At 45.9% G+C, this 20,316-nt stretch overlaps 1 protein-coding gene across 2 annotated transcripts in view; it reads left to right on the forward strand.

The window, feature by feature from the left end:
- LOC130375930 (thyroid hormone receptor beta) overlaps positions 1 to 20,316 on the forward strand; it is a 57,516-nt gene that overhangs the window by 17,761 nt on the left and 19,439 nt on the right. Inside the window, exons 1-2 of one of the 2 annotated variants that reach the window (XM_056583094.1) lie at positions 7,345 to 7,590; positions 12,949 to 13,008. In XM_056583094.1, coding sequence (XP_056439069.1) covers positions 7,542 to 7,590; positions 12,949 to 13,008 — 109 coding nt within the window. In that variant the 5' untranslated portion in view covers positions 7,345 to 7,541. Of the gene's footprint in view, positions 1 to 7,344; positions 7,591 to 12,948; positions 13,009 to 20,316 lie in introns of those variants that run through there. The other variant, XM_056583095.1, reaches the window with a different exon arrangement.

The following is a 20,316-nucleotide window of genomic DNA, read 5'->3' on the forward strand; positions in this document are numbered from 1 at the left end:
CTCTAAAACAATTCATCAGTGTAATTATATCATTCTGTTAACTTCGGTTTCATGAGAATGGAGTGTGTTTTTATTAGATTTGTTTGCTGGTTAGAAAAGACTGAGAAACAGTTTAGGCTTTGCCCAGCGAGCCAGTATACTGATCACAGTTAGGCTGACGGTTCAACCTTTGGTGGTGGTGCTGGGGTTTGTGTATTGGTCCAAGTGTTACTTTGTTATTGGGCTATTATCTCCCCTCTCTGTGGGGGGCGACTGGACGGTGGAGGAAGGCGGTGGGTGTGGTCTGAGTCTTCAGAGACCGTTAAAGACTCGTTTGCTTATAGGCCACTGAAGTGAAGCCAGTATCCTGTACTCACTGTGTGTGTGTGTGTGTGTGTGTGTGTGTGTGTGTGGGTGTGTGTGTGGGTGTGGGTGGGGGTGGGGGTGTGTGTGCAGGTGTGTGTGGGGATGTGTGTGTGTGTGTGTGTGTGTGTGTGTGGGGGGGGGTGTCTGTGCAGGTGTGTGTGTGTATGTGTGCACGTGTGTGTGTGCGTGTGTGCGTGGGTGTGTGTGTGTGTGTGTGTGTGTGTGTGTGTGTACACATACACACTAGTGTCACTATAGAAGGGAGGCTCTGGGTACACTAGAGTCACTCTCACTATAGTCAGGGGAGGCTCTGGGTACACTAGAGTTACTCTCACTATAGTCAGGGGAGGCTCTGGGTACACTAGAGTTACTCTCACTATAGTCAGGGGAGGCTCTGGGTACACTAGAGTTACACTCACCATAGTCAGGGGAGGCTCTGGGTACACTAGAGTTACTCTGGTCAGGGGAGGCTCTGGGTACACTAGAGTTACACTCACCATAGTCAGGGGAGGCTCTGGGTACACTAGAGTTACTCTCACCATAGTCAGGGGAGGCTCTGGGTACACTAGAGTTACTCTGGTCAGGGGAGGCTCTGAACTTAAGTGCAGCGTTGAGTGCGTAGTTGTTCAGAGGAGCAGTTCCAGGGAACGCTGCTACAACGATCGTTCCCAACAGGCCCCGAAGAGACCTCGCTGGCGGGGGGACAGCTGAGGACCCGAGGGAGGGTAGGGTCCAGTGTGAAGATGAACGAGGGTTTCTGGAGCAAGCCGCAGCCGCAGGGGGGCCCAGCGATGGCTTGTTGGCACCAGGCCGTTTGGAGCGGCACTGCACTAGTTTGGCTCATAATCAAACCAGCATGATCTATTCCAATGTTCCTCCACACCCATCAAGGAAGAGAATGTTTTCTGGAATTCAAGTGTGGCATTAAGCTTTTCAGCCACTTATGATTACTATAATCCAGTTTGATTTGGATTTGTTAAGCTTAAGGCGCATAGAGCAACATGCTAGTCCAGGTACGCTGGTGATAGGGAGTGTCTTGGAGGGGGTGAATGAGGCGTCAGCAGCACTTGCCTGCGTAAGCCATCACAGCTTTGAATATTCGTTGGGTTCTCAAAACGAATATATTAAAATATTTGGATGTGGAGAGAATGTAAGCTGGCACTGCATATCTTTCCCTACGTGAATCAGAATCAGGTTCATCAGTTGATTGTTTGTCTCATTTGTAAAGTGTTATTTTAATAATGCAAAGAGCTGAACCACATTAGCAGGTAGGACGTCTGCGTGGACGGCAGAAGCTCTCACCCTCACTACTCAGAGTCCCACTGAGGTACAGCAGAGCGCCAGGGAACCTCAAAGTACCTGAACACACACCGCTTCCACGATAACACAGGCAGGGGAGATGGTTGGAACATCGAGCAAAGTTTAGATGAATTTGGGCTTCGGGATTGGGGCTGTTCCACCCAATGGAAAACAAACTGGTGCTGTTGGGTACGTACTGGGAGTGCCACCATGGAGAAATAGAGCTAAACTAAATTATTACAACCAGGTTAGTTGAACCCGTCTGTCTCTGTGGGTCTTGCAGATTCTCCCACTGATGTCAGAGGGCTAGCGGAGGGGAAGGTTAGTAGGATTCTAGTGTCCAAAAACAGTACCCAGGACCTCCTCCAGTCATCCATGATGGGCTTTTCTCAGGGCTGCCTCCCCTCCCTATAGAGGTGTTTATTTGAACCCTGGGGTATCACTGGGATATTCAGTCCAAATGTGACCCAACCTTCTACCTGTGGTTTGCAAATATGCAGAAACGTATGCATGGACCCCTGATTCCAAAACCAACTTCGCGACAGGACCCCCTGATATATTTGCTCTCAGCAGCTATCTGGTCAGCTATTGGTCGGTCAGCTATTACCGACCTATAAGCTGCTCCGGAAAATAAGTTGCGGCAACCGTTTTGGTCGGTATAATCGGGACACAGGCCACAACTTCATTCTCGAACAATACGGTGATATGCGTGTGTTGTTGTCTATCAGTGGTTTGAGTCTTGTGCGTAGTCAATTTCAGAGAAAATGGGGTGAGATGTCAGTGTATTTTTGGAGGGTTCTACACATCTTTAAAATGTTAGTGAGTAGTGTATAAATAAGTTGAATCAGCTTGACTACACTGTGTCTGGAGAGATGGCGCTAGTTCAGGAAAGCTCACTGACTGCTCTCCCTTTGCGATGTCCTCATTTGCACTCAGTTATAAATCTCCTCTCGTCATCATTGGTTTCAGCTTCAGGAGTTGTTTGGTTTAGTCTTCGATGGCTGAAGGCCAGACGTCGCTCTCCATCCCTGAGGTATCTGAGGCGCACTGGCAGCTCTTCGTCTACCTTTCTTCTTCCAGTAAACTCTGCCTGCTCAGAGTGTTGAAAACCACGGCCAGTCCTCCAGTTGTTAAAAACGGACCCGATTTAGAAGCACTGCGTCTCCATATAGCGCATTGCTGAGCCTGGTATGAACTTAACGTGAGAAGTATAGAGATGGCAAGTTAATGGAGTTATTTTTTGATCTATGTGAGGGAACTTTATTTAGCAAGCATGTCTTAATGGGAGTGTGGTGCCTTCTGAGTGCTAGCTCAACGAAGGGCCAAGAGCTTTATGACTGCACAATCTACTAATCTAAGTGGATCCAGTTGGTTTGCTTGCTCCCATGGCTAAAGCACACTGTGTTTGTTCGCTAATTAGTTTTATATTTGGTTAACCTTGGTAATTCTCAGAATAGTGAACCATAACACCCAGTGAAAAACTCACCTTCCCCCTTGAACGTCTATTTCAAAGGGGGATGTACGGATTGGGGCGTGTTTTTGGACAAAGTTCCCTGAAGTCATTTTCTTTTGTTTTTCTCAGTACAGTACATTTGCTTGATACGGTTCCCATTCGTTGGACCAATGCTCAGTCATCTAACTCCAACGTGAGAGGTTGATTGTCCTTTTATCTGGAGCTGGGCATTTTCAAAAACGACCTTTCACAGGACAATGCTCACACAAAGGCTTTACACTCAAGGTAATAGAGGGGCACAAGCTAGCTATCAACTGCTCTTCCTTCGTGTACTTTCCCATAGGGCTGGGTATTGCCAGGTACCTCACAATTAAATTAAATTTGATTCTTTAGGTCTTGATTCGATTCGATTTTGATATTGATCCAATTGCTTCGATATCGATTCAATAATGCGTGCAGATGACAAAAATACCTAAATATTATTTAGAATTAACCATTTCAAAATGATTTAACCATTTCATTGTGCTTTAAATAGCAAAAAGGGAATACACCATTGTATAGTATTGTTCCTGAGCTAAACTTGCAGCATAAAAGTAATAATCGTAACATGGACAAATGTAAAAGGGCATGTAAATTGAGGCATACTCGCTTCTAGATTACAATGAGTGAGTAAGCTATTCTTTTTTTTTTTTTTTTTTTTTTTCTGGATATAATCGATTTTAAAAAAAAAAACGAAATCGAAATTGAATCGAGGAAAAATAAATTGCAGTGCATTGATGAATCGATACTTTTACCCAGCCCTTCCCATGTTGCTAGGCCAATTCAGTCTTTGCTCTCTTCCATTAATAGTGAGCCTACTGTAGGTTGCTACAGGGTTGGTCTTCACAGGGTTTGAGTCGTAGACCTCGTAGAAGTGAGGGATATCAGGTAATTCACCTGACCTATGATGCGGCTTACTTCTATTAAAACACAGCAAATATAAAACTTGAATTAAAAACCCAACCGGTACAATGTTATATCCAACTTAAATGACACTGGCCTATCGGTATGCCTAATGAAAAGGCTAATGGCTTGAGTTCTGCTTATTTAAGAGTACCAGCAGGATGTGGCTCCATTCAGGTCCTCACTTGACTACTCCTAATAGGCCTCAAACACCCTCAACCATTTGCTTTCCATCTCAAAACTTAATTACCCACTTTAACACAGTCGGGTCAGTAGGAGGGCAGGGTCTTTGATGTTGTTCAAAGGATACTTTATTATGTGTCCGTTTTGTTTTAAAGCACCCGATGTTGCAGGGAGGAGAATAACAAAAGTTGGGTGGTTTTCCGTGTATATGGAATAAATTAGGCATCAGCACAGATTTTTCCAAAGATGAGGTTTGGTTGTTGGTAAGTTGGCCGTTTGAGATCCCCTTGTGCCTGGCCCCTATTCAGTCGCTACCAGGGGTTATGAAGAGGGAGGAAGGTACTCCGTGGTACTCGGACTTCGACCGGCTAGAGCACTGCTTCTCAGACCTTTTCTCATAGTGTGCCCCCTCTAAGATGTATATTTTCAGCCGAGTACCCCCATTATATTGAGAGAAATAAATAAAATGACCATAAATAATGTATGTGCATTCCTTTTGGAAGTGTAAACATTTAAATTTAAAGGTTGCAAATCTCTCACATTTAGTGAGAAACGTGGGCCTGTGCTTCATGCAACTGTTTGCTGATTTCTCTACACAAAAGAAGCACGACACCAGGGCAGGGTCAGAGCGTGAAGCTTTAATTCAATTCAAATATATTCTTCCCAATACTGACGACATTATGGGATTTCTGGATGAGCTTTCCTTCTCACCTTTCTCCTTTCTCCTTGTTTTCAGCTATACGTTTAAACCACTATCCCATCAATTTTCTATTGTCTAGCTTTCAGAATTGCTACTTTGTCAGGGTGAAAAATAAGTATAGCTTTTTCTTTTTAGAATTTCTGAGTACCCCCTGCAGAAATCCAAAGTACCCCCATTTCAGAATCACTGGACTAGAGCCTCGATGAGCAACAGGTCAGCACCATGAAAAGGGCTGACTTAACCTAAAGAAAGGTGTGTGTGTGGTGGTACTAGACCTAAAGAAAGTGTGTGTGTGTGTGTGTGTGTGTGTGTGTGTGTGTGTGTGTGTGTGTGTGTGTGTGTGTGTGTGTGTGTGTGTGTGTGTGTGTGTGTGTGTGTGTGTGTGTGTGTGTGTGTGTGTGTGTGTGTGTGTTAGTGCTAGTGCTTGTGTTCCACCTAAAGGAAGGCTGTGTGGGTGGGGGGGGGGGAACTCCACCTAAAGGAAGGTGTGTGTATGTGTGGTTCAAGGATCTACTAAATCACTGGCTGGTGGGCGTGTTTCTACCTTACAAAGTATACCCTTCAGTTGAGAGGACATAAAAAGGAGAAGTTGAAGCCACTTTTCGAGCCCAGCAGTTGACAGAAGACTAAGTATTCATCCTGGTCTGGTCTGTACTCTCTATACTCTATCGTCTCTCAGTTGTAGCTGCCTGCCGATGTAATCCCAGGCTACATCAGTCAGCACTTTGTGTTTCCTACGAGAGGTGAGTGTAAGATCAGTGCAGGTCCACTGAGGCCGGCCAGACGCAGACCGCTGAGACCAAGTTGGCCCCAGGGCAACACTGCACCCACATGGTGGCCCTGAAGGGAAACTCTGCCATTACGTCCCCCATAACCAGAGGATCAGTAACTATTTAGATATAAATATAGATAGATGGATAGATATTATTATGATGGCAGTTGACAGTAGCCACCTCCCAGCCTGCTGCCAGGGTTCTGTTTCCTCGCTGGGCGTCTTCGTGGAGCATCCTCTGGCTCCAATGGGTAATGTGGTCGGCTCTGTCCTTATCTGCCCTGTATTGTCGCAGACTTGATGAGATGTGAAGTGCTCAGAGTGAAATAGCTGAATATTGTTGAGTGCACGTAAGCGCACACACACACGCACGCACACGCACACACAAACCTACACGCACGCACACGCACACACAAACCTACACGCACGCACACACACACGTTCACACACACACACGTACAAACACACACACGTACAAACACACACACACACATACGTATAAACACACACACGTACACACACGTGCACGCACATGCACGATGTCGACATGAATTCCCCTACTTTGACTCTAAAGAATCGGGGTTGAATTCGTTTGGATGGGTCTATTTATTTTTCCCCTCTTATTTGCCCGTCTCCTTGTATATTTAAAAGAGTACTGCAGTGACCTTAAAGCCCCTGCCTGTGTCCTGGGCTGGCCCCCCTCTCTCTCCAGGAGGACTCTGACCCAGAGCTCTGTCTGCTCACCAGTGGTACACACACTGTGTGCGTGTGCCTGCGCTACATTTGTAGTTCTTCTCCTCACAAACACGCCAATGTTTTTTCCCTTCCCTGAGCTGACGACGCCCCCCTCTCAAAAGCCCTCACTCGCTCCACAACCCTCCGTTTCAACCCGAGAGAGAGAGAGAGAGAGAGAGAGAGAGAGAGAGAGAGAGAGAGAGAGAGAGAGAGAGAGAGAGAGAGAGAGAGAGAGAGAGAGAGAGAGAGAGAGAGAGAGAGGAGAGAGAGAGAGAGAGAGAGAGAGAGAGAGAGAGAGAGAGAGAGAGAGAGAGAGAGAGAGAGACTCGAAGGTGGAGCCGAGCGAGGCTGTCCTGATCTGAACCCTTCAGCCCCACATAAACAGCACTGCTGCCAAATGGGTAAGAGGGAGGGGCGTGTGTGTGGTTTGCTGCACACACTCATGGAAGGAGGGGCTTATGGATTTTCTGGCACTTTGCCACAGCTGTTTTCTTCTGTAACGTCTCTGGCATTCCAACAGTTGCTCGCTTTCCCTCAGACAGCCTCCCTTTCTTTTATGTGTCCTCTTATGATCTCTCTCTCGCTCGCTCGCTCTCGCTCTCTGTGTCTGTCTCGCTTTCTCTCAATGCAATTAAAAAAGCTTTATTGGCATGAGAAATAAACATTCACATTGCCAAAGCGCGACTCTCTCTCTCTCTCTCTCTCTCTCTCTCTCTCTCTCTCTCTCTCTCTCTCTCTCTCTCTCTCTCTCTCTCTCTCTCTCTCTCTCTCTCTCTCTCCCTTGCTCTCTCTCCCTCTCTCTCTCTCTCTCCCCCTTGCTCTCTCTCTCTCTCTCTCTCCCTTGCTCTCTCTCTCCCCCCCCTCAGTATGTGTTACTGCGGTGTGTTTGCTGGGCGGAGGTGTCCTCGACTCTGTGAGCGTAACCCAACACTATGACCAGGGAAGGCCCCACCAAGCCTGACCCGTCCCCCCTGCATTCTGAGCTCCGGGCTCTCTCCGCCCTCAACGTGAGCAGAGCGTTGAGTGGGCGGAGCCTCATTGAGCCCTGGTTGGAGAGAAGGAGAACCTTTAATGTTGCCCGGCATTTGAAAGACTGACTCCTTCCTAAAACAATGGTTAACCAAGCTGAGACCACCAGCGTTCATCAGGAGCTGATCCAAGGTACAAGCCTGGCACACGTCTGGCTCTGAGGGTAGGGTGATGCTGGTCCCTGGGTCATCGCCTCAGTCCGGCCAGCTCACATGATTGAGGGACATTTGTCATTTGGGCTGCCGTTATTATCGTATGAATGCGTCTGCTCTGGCTCCTGCCATTGGTCGTCTATCAGAGCTACAGTCCGAGCTCCTCCTGCCCGGGACACCTTTCCTACTCTGACCTTTGTGCATCTGCTACCAGACAAATGGTGTTTCCAATCAATTATCTGTCTCTCTGTCTCTCTGGTCTCTGTCTCTTGGTCTGTCTGTCTCTGTCGCACTCCTCTCAGTGTCTCTGTCTCTCTCTTTCTCTATATTATTTTCTCTATCTCTCTATATATATTTATAGAATAATTCTGATAAATGTAATATCATTTTAAGTTATAGGAACATAGGGAATATTACAATATCTTACATTATGTAGACCTTACCGTTAATATTTTAGTATTTGTTTTGGGGGTGTGGCCCTGAGCAGCGGCCACGGTACCATGCGCTCTGTTTACAGTGGATGTATCGCAATGGCGAGGCGCACACAGCCTTTAGCCGTGTTCTGTCAATATTCTAGAACACTCCGGGTGCTCCGGCGGGAGTCCTGGAACTCTATATCTAAATAATATCATATTATACATCAGGGGTGTCAAACATACGGCCCGCGGGCCGGAGATGATTTGATAGCACATTCCTGTGATGAGTTAGGATTTTTTTAAGGAAATAACCAAAATGCTGGTCAGCCAAAATAAAAAAGGAAGGAATTACACACTTGTCCTTGTTTCACCACAATTAAGAAGTTATCAAGGGTAGAATCCCCATTACCAAAGTGTCTTTGTCAAAAAGAAGAGAAGTGGAGAGTGCAGTTTTCCAGGAGAAATTGACTGAGAATTATTTATACACAGAGGTGAATACAAAAGCAGTGTGCTTGGTATGTAATCAGCAAGTTTCAGTGCTCAAAGAATATAGTATTCAGCGCCACTATGAGACTCTTCATAAAGAAAAATATCACCATTTGAAAGGACAACTAGGGAAAGAGGAGATAGACAAATTTTTAGCTGGTCTGAAGAAACAGCAGTCTACTTTTACTTTCAGCCGCAAGGTCAGTGATGCAGCATTGAAAGCCAGCTGCCTTATTGCTCACGAGATAGTGCGAGCATCCAAGTAATTTTCTGATGGTGTGTTCGTGGAAACATGCATGCTGAAGGCTGCAGAAGTTGTGTTCTCTGAAAAGCGATCTGCCTTTGCCATTGTTAGTCTGTCGAAGAACACTGTCGCAGATAGGGTAACCAAGTTCTCAGGAGACTTGGGTAGCCACAAGAATGACAAAATCAAGTAATTTATTGCTTTTTCGGTTGCAATTGATGAGAGAACTGATGTAACAGATATTGCTCAACTGGCCATATTTTTTTCTGGGTACTGATGAGACTTTGACAATCACCAAGGAGTTCCTTGAGTTGGTGCCTATGAAGGACACTACAACAGCGAATTACATATTCAGCTCTCTCGTTGGAGCGCTGGACAAGGTCGGAGTGGACTGGTCCGCCATCTGTAGCCGTCAGCCTGGCTACAGATGGCGCACCATCAATGGTCGGGAGAAAGGCAGGCGTTGCGACAAAATTGCGAGAGAAAGTACAGACCGCAAATGGGACACAAGATTTTTGGGCATATCACTGTATTTTGCATCAAGAAGCATTGTGTTGCAAAACACTAAACAGGGATCATGTTATGAGTGTGATTTTAAAAACTGTACATTTCATCAGAGCGCGAGGTCTGAATCACCGTCAGTTTGACACTTTTCTCAGAGATGATGACATTCAGGCTGGCCTACCATACCACACTGAAGTACGGTGGTTAAGCCGAGGTGCCGTGCTCTAACGTTTCTTTGAGCTACGAGAGGTAATTGGACAGTTCATGGAGAAAAAGGGTAGCCCAGTGAAGGAACTTAAATATCCGCAGTGGGTGCAGGATCTTGCCTTTATGGTGGATATTACACAGCACCTGAATAATCTTACCAAAATGTTGCAGGGTCGCAAAAAATAAATAACGATTCAAGTTAAAACTGTCACTCTCGGAGACGCAGCTATCTAGCGGTGACACTGCTCATTTCCCATGTCTAACAGCTGTGCGTGCGACCGGACGTAATGCTGATATGGATCAATACAAAGACAAGATAACAGGATTGCTGCAGGAGTTCGAGCGGAGGCTTCAGGTCTTCAGTGAACTAGAGAAGGAATTTGCCGTTTTTCACTCGCCATTTACAGTCAAGCCTTCTGACATGCCAGCTGACATCAAACTCGAGATGATTGACGTTCAGTGCGATACCAATACGAAGGACAAATTTGCGTCGGTGGACTTGGAAACATTTTGACAATATCTCTTGCCAGGGTACCACAAATTAACATCCCTGGCTGCAAAGGTTTTATCCATGTTTGGGACTACCTATCTTTGTGAACAGGTGTTCTCTGTAATGAACCTAAATAAAACAAAGCACCGCTCAAGGTTAACCAACACACACTTGAATGACATTGTGAAATGTGCTGCTACTCAGGATTTGGCACCTGATATCGATGCACTCGTAAAGGCTAAAAGATTCCAAATTTCAGGAGCCAGCAGCAGCAAATAGACTGCAGTGAGAAAAAAAAGTTAATCAGCAAGTAGGCCTGGGCCTAATTCTTGTGATGCTCTTTCAGAAATGTTTGCACTCTGATGAATACAGATCTTTGAAAATAAGTTTACTCAGGTTTCATGTTAAAAGACAATGAATATTGTGCAGTATATCATACTCAGCTTCAGTAGCCTACAAAACAGTTTTATCTGATGTAGCCTAATCTCATGCAGTGCTATAACTTTTATGTTTGTTTATTTTATTTATATGTGCACATTTACATTTTCAAGGCAGTATGATAGCTTTCTTCATAGCTCCCACTGGAGTTTGTTTAGTGTGGTGAGTTGGTTCAGGTGTTTAGATGTAAAAATGTATTCACTCAACTCTCAAAATTAACCAGTTGTTAATGAATGTGAAATGCATTTTATTTCAATTCCATTGGCCTGTGAATAAATGTGAATAAATGTGTTGTGCTAATATAGATCCTTGTGGTGCTCGCATGGTCGTAGCTCATTGTCTCATTTTGAGGCCACATTCTCTTGGCTGGCAAGGCAGAGAAAGGGGAGGTGGCATCTCCCCTTATGACGACATACGGGGAAAATTCCAAAACGGCGCATCTGAGCTTCGTTTTTTCAAAGGCAGAGCAGAATGCCTAGTGCTCGTTTTACATCCAATGGAATTTCTAGCTACTGGGGGAGCATAGGCAGGCTAGGGGAACTCATATTAATGTAAAAAAAAAACTCAGAAAGGGAAATTTCCACACCATGGGATCTTTAAGCGACAGAAAGGTATTTGTTAACCATTTAGCCTCAACAGCAACATCTACCTTCTCAAAGTCCTCTGCTCAGGGTTCCTACTTTTAGTTAGTCGATCAGAACCATAAAGACTGAAGGCTGTTTCTTTAATAACACCACCCGAGCACCACCGTGAGGGTGGAGTTAAACCCATAACACCACATGAGCACCACCATTGGGGTGGTGTTAAACCCTTAACACCACAACACCGCTCATGTGGTGTTATTGGTCAATATTAGGTGCTGGCCCACCCAAAGACTTTAAAGAGGGCCAAGAATAACCTACTAGTTTAGCTGTGAGTAATCTGTTACCATGGAAACTAAATAATAGCTGTTATATATATTTGTATGCATCTTAACCTAACTTTCTCCCTTCGGAGACACACACACAGTCTCCACTGTGTGTGTGTGTGTGTGTGTGTGCGTGTGCGTGTGTCTCTGTGTCTGTCTGTCTGTCTCTTTGTATTGTATGCATTGTATGTATGTATATTTATAAAGGGAATGGCCTTTTTGCATTCTTCAACCGAAATTTTGATTTTGACAGAAATGGTCATTGAAGGGTGATGGTCTCAGCTTATTGTGCAAAGGATGGATTCAAAGAGACTTAAGCCCGGGGACAGGACAACAGGCCATTAGAGCGCCCATTGTTCCCAGTAGTGAGACAGAGGGCCCGGCCTGCCACTGGGTCATTCACAAGCCTAGCGCTCTCCTGGTACTGGGCCAGTGAGCCGTTTGGGGGGCTGGTGTGTGTGCTCACTTCTTTAAGCCTGGGCTCTGCACTCATTTGTTTGACCTTGACGTGACTTCAGTCGATCTGCGGCTTTATTTATTTCTCTACGTTTGGCAGCACTAGCTCTTGGATGTCGGTCAGAAGGTGGTTGGTAATTAATTCCAGAACCCTCCTGGAAACCGTTTCCTGAATATGGCTGAACAGGGGCTGCTTCTGGGTCGGCCCACATTAAGCCTGGAACACACGGGCCCAACCGTTGGCCATCTGTAACATTTAGGGAGACTCGGACGAGTTCGGGAACAAATCTGCTTGGTGTGTTTAGCTGTGATGGAAGCTATTGGAACCATGCGGACGGTGTCTAGTCCAATTCAATTTACAGAGTCTGAAAGCGTTGACGGTTTGAGGATTGGAGCCATTGGATATTCTGATTGTGTAGTGGCGAATCATCGCGGTGTGTGGGAGGGCCGGAAGTGACGATGGTAAACAAACCACTGAAACAGTGATGGCAGAGTTAAAAACTACATTTTTGGGATATTTCTACATATGTCTCGAAGCCATGGCTGCATGGGCTTAAAAAATTGAGGAACAGTTTATTGCACTGTTGGAAGATAATCTGTGGTCTGCACTCCGTTCCGTCATTTCCTTTTTTTCCTGTTTTGGATTACTGGCACGAGACTAGCACCACCCGATTTTAAGGAGACTTATTGCATCTCACGCAAGCGCAGAACTTATACACTACTGTGTAGTTGGCAATAGTCTTTGCGGTGTGTTTCAATGCAGCTTCTCTGCCGAATGGGTCGGACGAGAGTCGACGGCGTGGTCGGGTGAAGGCAGTTGTGCGTTGGTTTGAGTCTTGGCGGTGTGTGGGCCCCTTTTAATGTCAGCCCACCTTAAGGCTGCTGTAGCATGTGGTGCACTTCCTGCTTGCCCCTCCCTCTCGTTGTTGTTGTTGTTGGGCGGCCGTTTAGCTTTCCCCTCAAACCATTTTACAAGGAGATCCAGAAGCCCCAATTCTAGGGTCTATCACTAAGCCCCAGTGGAGGACCATCACTAAGCCCCAGTGGAGGTCTATCACTGAGCCCCAGTGGAGGTCTATCACTAAGCCCCAGTGGAGGTCTATCACTAAGCCCCAGTGGAGGTCTATCACTGAGCCCCAGTGGAGGTCTATGGCTCGCTGTGTTCACTCTGGGCTCTGTGTGTTTCCTAGGTGCCTCTCCCTGCGAGCTCTGCGGCTCCACAACCCTGTCAGACTTCACCACTTCCTCTGGTAAGGCGCGCGCACACACACACACACACGCATTTAATTCTTTATTTGAATCCACCAATCACATTACAAGAGACAATATTCAAATATTTCAGAGATAAGATAAGTCATTGTTCAAGGGTACAAAAAACATCTCCTGCGCCACACTGCCAGGCTGCCTATCACTGCTGATAGGGAGCAGAACTTTGCTAATTGTTTAGATTTTCTGCTGGAGAGCCCAGCCAGCCTTAACACGCACGCACGCACACACACACACACACACACACACACACACACACACACACACACACACACACACACACACACACACACACACACACACACACACACACACACACACACACACACACACACACACACACACACGCAAATATGTTAATGGCTCCAAATGAAGAGTCCTGATGAAGCCCCTGGTCTGGGGTTAGCTTGGAGTGCAGTCGAGGCCTGTCGTTTGCACCCGCAGAACGTAAAGCCGATCATAAGTTCGGGTATAACGTCTGCCTTATCCCTACGCTCGACGTAGCTAGTGTCAAACTAAAGGTGTTCTAAATTTTGGTCTCACCACCATAACTTAAGTTGTAACGTTACTAGTAGTGCATAAATTGTACCAGTGTCGCTTGACTCGCTTTTAACACCAATAATTTCAAGCCAATCATTGACAGCTAACAATGTAAACAGGAAATACCGGCAAGTTTCCACCTTATCCGAGTGAAGACGCGAACTTGGCACCCAAATGAGAGGGCAAACAAAACAGTTTCAGTCATTTATTCTCTAAAATTTGCTTGGACGGTATAGGCGTGAGGTTAAGCTATTAAATCGCGCATATAATTCAACATCATCATAATAAAGAAATGGATCGATACGGTCACGGACAATCCGTTCCTGGTGCAAACAGCGTTGAAACTCCTCTTCCCATTGCTCAAAACGAATAGCCATCTTTACCCTGCCTTAGTGTTGAAATCTTTTTACGTTTTTTTCTTTTAACGGTTCTTTATCGTTAGTATGGAACTTACACCAGCTAGAGGGGAGGTGTAAAAGATAAGTTATAACTTAGTGTTACGTTGAAACTATCTGCTTGGTGCAACTGCTATTTTTTTAGTAGAGTGTAAAGTCGAACGTTTGGGTGATTTACGTTCAACGTAGCCTTACGTTCTGCTGGTGCAACCAGCTGCTGGTGGGCAGACGATCGAAAAAACCAGGTTAACATTTGTCAAAACAAGGAGTGAAGGTCAACATATAAAGATCTACTTCTATTAGTTGTACTTTAGTAGTGCTCCAAAGGTTGGGCACATGTAGGCACGCACGTGCGCACACAAAGTGCTAACACATTCAAACTAAATAAGCAGCTGCTACATCCCAACAGGTCACCCGGTTCCTCCTGTTTTTGTTGTTTGCTGCCAATCTTGCATAAATCCTGCAGGATCATCCAGTCAGCGTCTCATCTTGGACTCTTCTGTGTGTGGCTCTGGTCTCCCAGCAGCAGACCCACAGACCCCAGAGCAGAACTGAAGGCAACAATGAAGCTACTGCTTCATTGTTGCCTTGGATTCAGGGGAATATATATATATATATATATATATATATATACATACATACATACATACATACATACATACATACATACATACATACATACATACATACATAGCAGCCACACAGCGGTGGGACTGGGGAGGCTTCAGGGTTGTCCTAGACGGGGCCCTGCCCCTCAGAGACGGCCCACGGACCATGGCTCTGAATAGCCCCCCCCCCTGTATCCTGTAGCGGCCTGTAGTTACACGAGGAGCCGTCCAGGTTGGAAATGACAGACGTCATGCTGGCGTCGGCTGTAAAGGCAGAGTCACCACAACATCCCCAAATAGCTGCGCAGCTAGGGCTGCTGCTGTGAAGCGGCACTAAGTGGGGCTCATCAGCGCCCGTGTGTTTGAGGAGCTCTCTGCGTTCCTCTGCATCGCGGCACAGCGGCCCGCGTCCGCATCAGGTTCACTCAGATGCTTCCAGGCTCTCAGCTTTCTGCTGTAAAGAGCCGGGGACCATCCAGACAGCTCCACCACTCAAAGACCCCCCCACACACACACACACACACACACACACACACACACACACACACACACACACACACACACACACACACACACAGACACACAGACACACAGACACACACACACACAGAGAGAGAAACTGGAGAGACCAGCTGGCAAATATCTATAAACAGTTCAAAGTATTTAGTTCAGGCACACCTTGTCTAAAGTATCTGTTAATAAGGGCCTGTTGACATGGGATGGATTCAAGGACTGTTTTGATACAGCTTTGATCTTTTATCCTCAGAATAGGCCTTTTCCCCAATTCTGTTACGTAATGATGTTGATCAAGGAAAGGAAAGGCTGCTAATCCTGTCTTAAAGGGACGGTCCCAACCACCACCACCACCACCACCACTGAAGGCTGCTAACCCTGTCTTAAAGGGACGATCACCACCACTACCACTTAAAGGTTGTATCAACGATGTTGGTAGACGTCACTTCTGTTGGTATTTGAAGCGAGATCCCAAACAGACAGAGCCAGCTCGTCCCTCCCTTCCGTGTTTCGTGCATCCGGTAAAAACTATCATGAACACTGAAGGCTGCTGTAACCTGTCTAAAAGGGACGGTCACCACCACGACCACTAAAGGCTACTAACCCGGTCTTAAAGGGACATTCACCACCACCACCACCACTAAAGGCTGCTCTGAGACTGGCATGTGTGGCCTGCATTCCCCCTCTGACAGTCACATGCAATGTGACTGATTTATTCAAAAAGAACTCACCTTTGGTGCGATCTGGTCATGTCAGTCCGTATCTGTGATTAAATCGCTGATCGTAGCCCCCTACATCTCCACTTTGTTACCGTACATTACCCAGAATAGGCGCAAGAGCATTACACTGCCGTATATGACACTAGATCGAAGATCCAAGTCTGAAAAAAATCTGAATTTGGCAGACACTTGCATGTCTAAGATGGAAAGTATCCTACCTTTAATGGAAAGAAAACCTGTCCACTATCTTGTTGCTGTGAAGTGTTCAGAAACAGGGCTGTATGGATGTCCAGGCTTCACTACAAGTCATGGGCTCAGGAAACTCAGAACGGCCAATAGCAGCCAGGTCGTGCAGTGGCATGCGTTTGACCAATATAGGGCTATTTGTATTTGTATTTGCATCTTATCTTGCAAAGCACTGTTCGAAGCTTTGCTCCTTTAAATCCAGATTAGGAGCAGGACCAATGCTCCCTTTAAGAGCCAAGTTATGGATGACAGACATAACAGCCCTTTGCCAGGATCCGTGATGGATATGGAATGTTCCGACAGATTCCCAACCGTTCCCAGTTCCCAGTGGTCCATCTGGCGAATGGGGAGAACCTGGGAAGAGGGTACAAACCAATCTCAAATAAAAAGGTCAGGCGTTAATGATTCAAACGATGGCTGACACTTTGGGGGCAGTAATGAGCAGGTCTCTACTGAAGTAGGATTCACACAACAACAACACAAGCTCCAGAAGGTTCTGATGGGTCTCATTGGCCCCCTTTGATGACATCCTCTCTCTCAAAGAAGCAAAGTCTATTTGTCCCAGTGGGAAAATATATAAACATAGAGAAAACCGGTAAGAATCCCTCCTTTCGAGGCTAGCTAATTCAGTAGTTACATCAAAATAACCCTATCCGGAAAGTAAATAATAGGTGAAAAAAGATTGGTTGTTTGATTGAATAACCAATCAGGAGACTGAGTAGCATGTGGTGCTGCTTCCTCTGACTGGGGGGGGGGGGGGGCAGGGAAGACTTTGTAGACTGGTTCCTTGTCAAAGTAACTGGTCTTGGCCTAGCAGAGCAGCACCGCTCACGGCCTCCTGTCTGGTGGAGGGTGAGGTTCAGCCTCTCCTCTCTGGTGGAGGGTGAGGTTCAGCCTCTCCTCTCTGGTGGAGGGTGAGGTTCAGCCTCTCCTCTCCTCTCTGGTGGAGGGTGAGGTTCAGCCTCTCCTCTCCTCTCTGGTGGAGGGTGAGGTTCAGCCTCCTCTCCTCTCTGGTGGAGGGTGAGGTTCAGCCTCTCCTCTCCTCTCTGGTGGAGGGTGAGGTTCAGCCTCTCCTCTCCTCTCTGGTGGAGGGTGAGGTTCAGCCTCTCCTCTCCTCTCTGGTGGAGGGTGAGGTTCAGCCTCTCCTCTCCTCTCTGGTGGAGGGTGAAGTCCAGCCTCTCTTGGCCAAAAGTAAGACCTTTTCTTGCCTTGTTCTGAAACTTTTTTTTAAATGTTCTCCAAACCTTTTGTCATCTCTTATGGTTGTTTGAAAGAGGAAGTTAGCCAGGGAATTATTAGTAATTTTTCGAGAACTCTTGAAACGTTGTTATTCCAATTAGGGGTGTAACGGTACACGTATTTGAACCGAACCGTCACGGTACAGGCACTGCGGTGCGGTTACAGAGGTGTACCGCGGTCCGTAAATGTGGCGTACATAGCGTTAATATGGCGAATGTAAAGGCTTGTTTTGCGTTGCGGAACTTAAAACTTGAAGTCGGAGTTCCCCCCGGACCGTTTAGTCTTATTAGGCTCGGCTCGCACGTGCGCGAACGCCGCGTAGTAGCAGTAGCAGTAGCAGTGCGCGATCGCGACTGTGTGTGGATTGATGTCTACTAGGGAACTGAGAGCGAACTGCATGGCGAGCGACAACAGAAAACCGGAGCTTGAAGATGCCCCCCTGTCATTTAAATCCCAAGTGTGGGAGAACTTTGGATTCCAGGTTAATTATCACTATGGGGAAAGACGAGTGGACAAGTCGAAAGCTGTGTGCAGACATTGTTCAACAGCGATCGTCTATGCAAATGGAATCACATCGAACATGCACAAAATTTTCGCCCCCGGTACAATTTTAACGTGACAGCACCATCCAGGTGTTACTGTCACCGCTGCGAAATGAAAAAAAGTTGTTCAAACCGTTCAAACCCAGCTCCCTACACTATTTAATCAACCCCTACACCTGTCTGGGAATTCAGAACGGGCAAATGCCATCACCAGGTCTATTGGTGTTTTCATTGCCTCTGACCTACGAGAGGCAATGAAAACACCAATAGATTATAAATACATAAACTGTAATTTAAGTTAAGGCTGCAGTTGCACTTTTATTTAATGATTGATATTTATATTTATGAGAACTTCAGAGCTTTAGAGAGCTGCAGGAATATTTTCTTTGAACCCTTAAAGTTTACATACTCTTTGTTTACATACCAGCTTAAAGAGCCTAGACTGAGCATTAAAGGCACCCAGTGCAACTTTATGTAAACATTCAATGAAAAATAAACATTCAATTTCTAGTCTTTTTTACACGTAGTAAGTTTCAATAACTCCATACCATTACATATCGACATTCAAGGAGCAAAGATGAGACGTCGCTGTGTGGTGAGAACTGATAGAAAAACGTAAACAACAACAATCGCCGGTGGGGAGAAGCCATTTTTCCATTGACTGGAAGCCTGCTTTATTTATTGTAGGTTACAAAAAATAAAGAAAATGGCGGCATTGTTGTTGTTATCGATTTTCTATCAGTTCTCACCACACAACGACGTCTCATCTTTGCTGCTTGAATGTCGGTATGTAATGGTATGGAGTTATTGAAACTTACTACGTGTAAAAAAGACTAGAAATTGAATGTTTATTTTTAAGCCTCGAAAGTTGCACTGGGTGCCTTTAACACTGGCCTTGAACACTTTTCATTAATTTTATGTTAGTTATTGGAGAATTGCAGCAGTATTTTTTTTATATTTGTTACACACTTTATTTGTATGTTTCATACTGACAGCTAAAACTGTTGTGTTTAATTCGTTACTAATTAAACTTATGTTCGTTCTGTGAAGCAATCAGTTTTTTCACCATAACTATGAACCGAACCGTCCTGTACCGTACCGTACCGTGACTTCAAAACCGAGGTACGTATCGAACCGTGACTGTTGTGTACCGTTACACCCCTAATTCCAATTATGGTCAATTAGTCTCGGATGTTTCACACAATGAGGTTTGTGTCCTTGAAAAGGAATGCGGCCTACGTTGTCATGAGATCAGTCTGTGGGCCATATGCTCTGTGCTATGTCTGTGCTTGTGCGTGCCTGTCTACGCCTGTTTTCTGATGTGCAATGCAAAATCTGTTTCCCTTCTATCACCCCAAAACTGTTGTGATGACAGAATGGGATCATGAGGACACAGGCTGCTGTAGGTAAGATGGGATGTGTGAAACACACACCTGGGATAGACAGACATGATGGACCAATGAGGGAAGAGATGCTCTGATGGGGCAGAAGAGAGCAGGGATAGGACTCGACTCCACTTTGACACATGCAAAGGCACAATGAACAAAGAACAGATGTTCTCACCACTAGCTGACTAGCTGAAATTATACTCAAGCAATAGCTGTTAAAGTTAGCTGCAACACTTCAAACGATATAGATGGCTGAGGGCCTGAATTCAATATTAGGGGGCTTTAATGGGAAAGGCCAAACTGTCACATTACATAAATGATGCTCCATTAAATATTGTAACGTTCATTAGTATGAAAGTAAGATCCTTTCTATAGATGATATAATATGCATATTTTGTTTCCCATCATATTATCCCTGAAGATGTGGACCTTCATTTCCCTCAAGTGTTTGCCTTTTTTGTTATTAGATCAACGAAATCAATGGAATTGAATACGTTTCATTCAGCCAGTTTCGTTTTTATGTCTCGCCATCTGTTTGATGCCCTGCCATCTTTCAAGTTGTGCCGAAGCATTCAGTTAAAATGCCTTATAGTTTCTGTAATCTCACAAACCTTTTGGGTGTTTTCAAAGGCAGCTCCCTTGCAGACTGCAGGCCGTGTTTCAGTTGCGCCGCTCAAGGCCGCAGCACATGGAGAGCAGGCAGGGAGACCCCTAGAGGATACAAATACATCTCCAAAACCTTTGAGCAATGCCTTCTAATCCAGAGCCTTCTGTGTGGGTGTGCGTCCTTGCGCCGTCCGTGTGTGTTCTTCCGTACCTGTGTGCGGGTGTGCGTGCTTGCGGACCTGGGTGCATGTGAGTGCGTGTGCGTCCATGTGTGTGTGCGTGTGCGTACCTGCGTGTTTTTTGTGAACCGGGCACTGTCCGCGCTAAACAACCAGCCAGGATCTGCTCCTTGGGTTAGCTTTGCATAGCAAATCTCTATGAGACACGTTGGCCCTTAGCTCCACGACTGAGTGGTAGTGGATGCAGACCCACGCGTTATTTACATCGTTGGCCAATGCTGGGTAACATTACATATATGATGTGTCTGTGGCTTCCA

Source organism: Gadus chalcogrammus, chromosome 22 (assembly GCF_026213295.1).
Source record: "Gadus chalcogrammus isolate NIFS_2021 chromosome 22, NIFS_Gcha_1.0, whole genome shotgun sequence".
NCBI lineage: Eukaryota > Metazoa > Chordata > Actinopteri > Gadiformes > Gadidae > Gadus > Gadus chalcogrammus.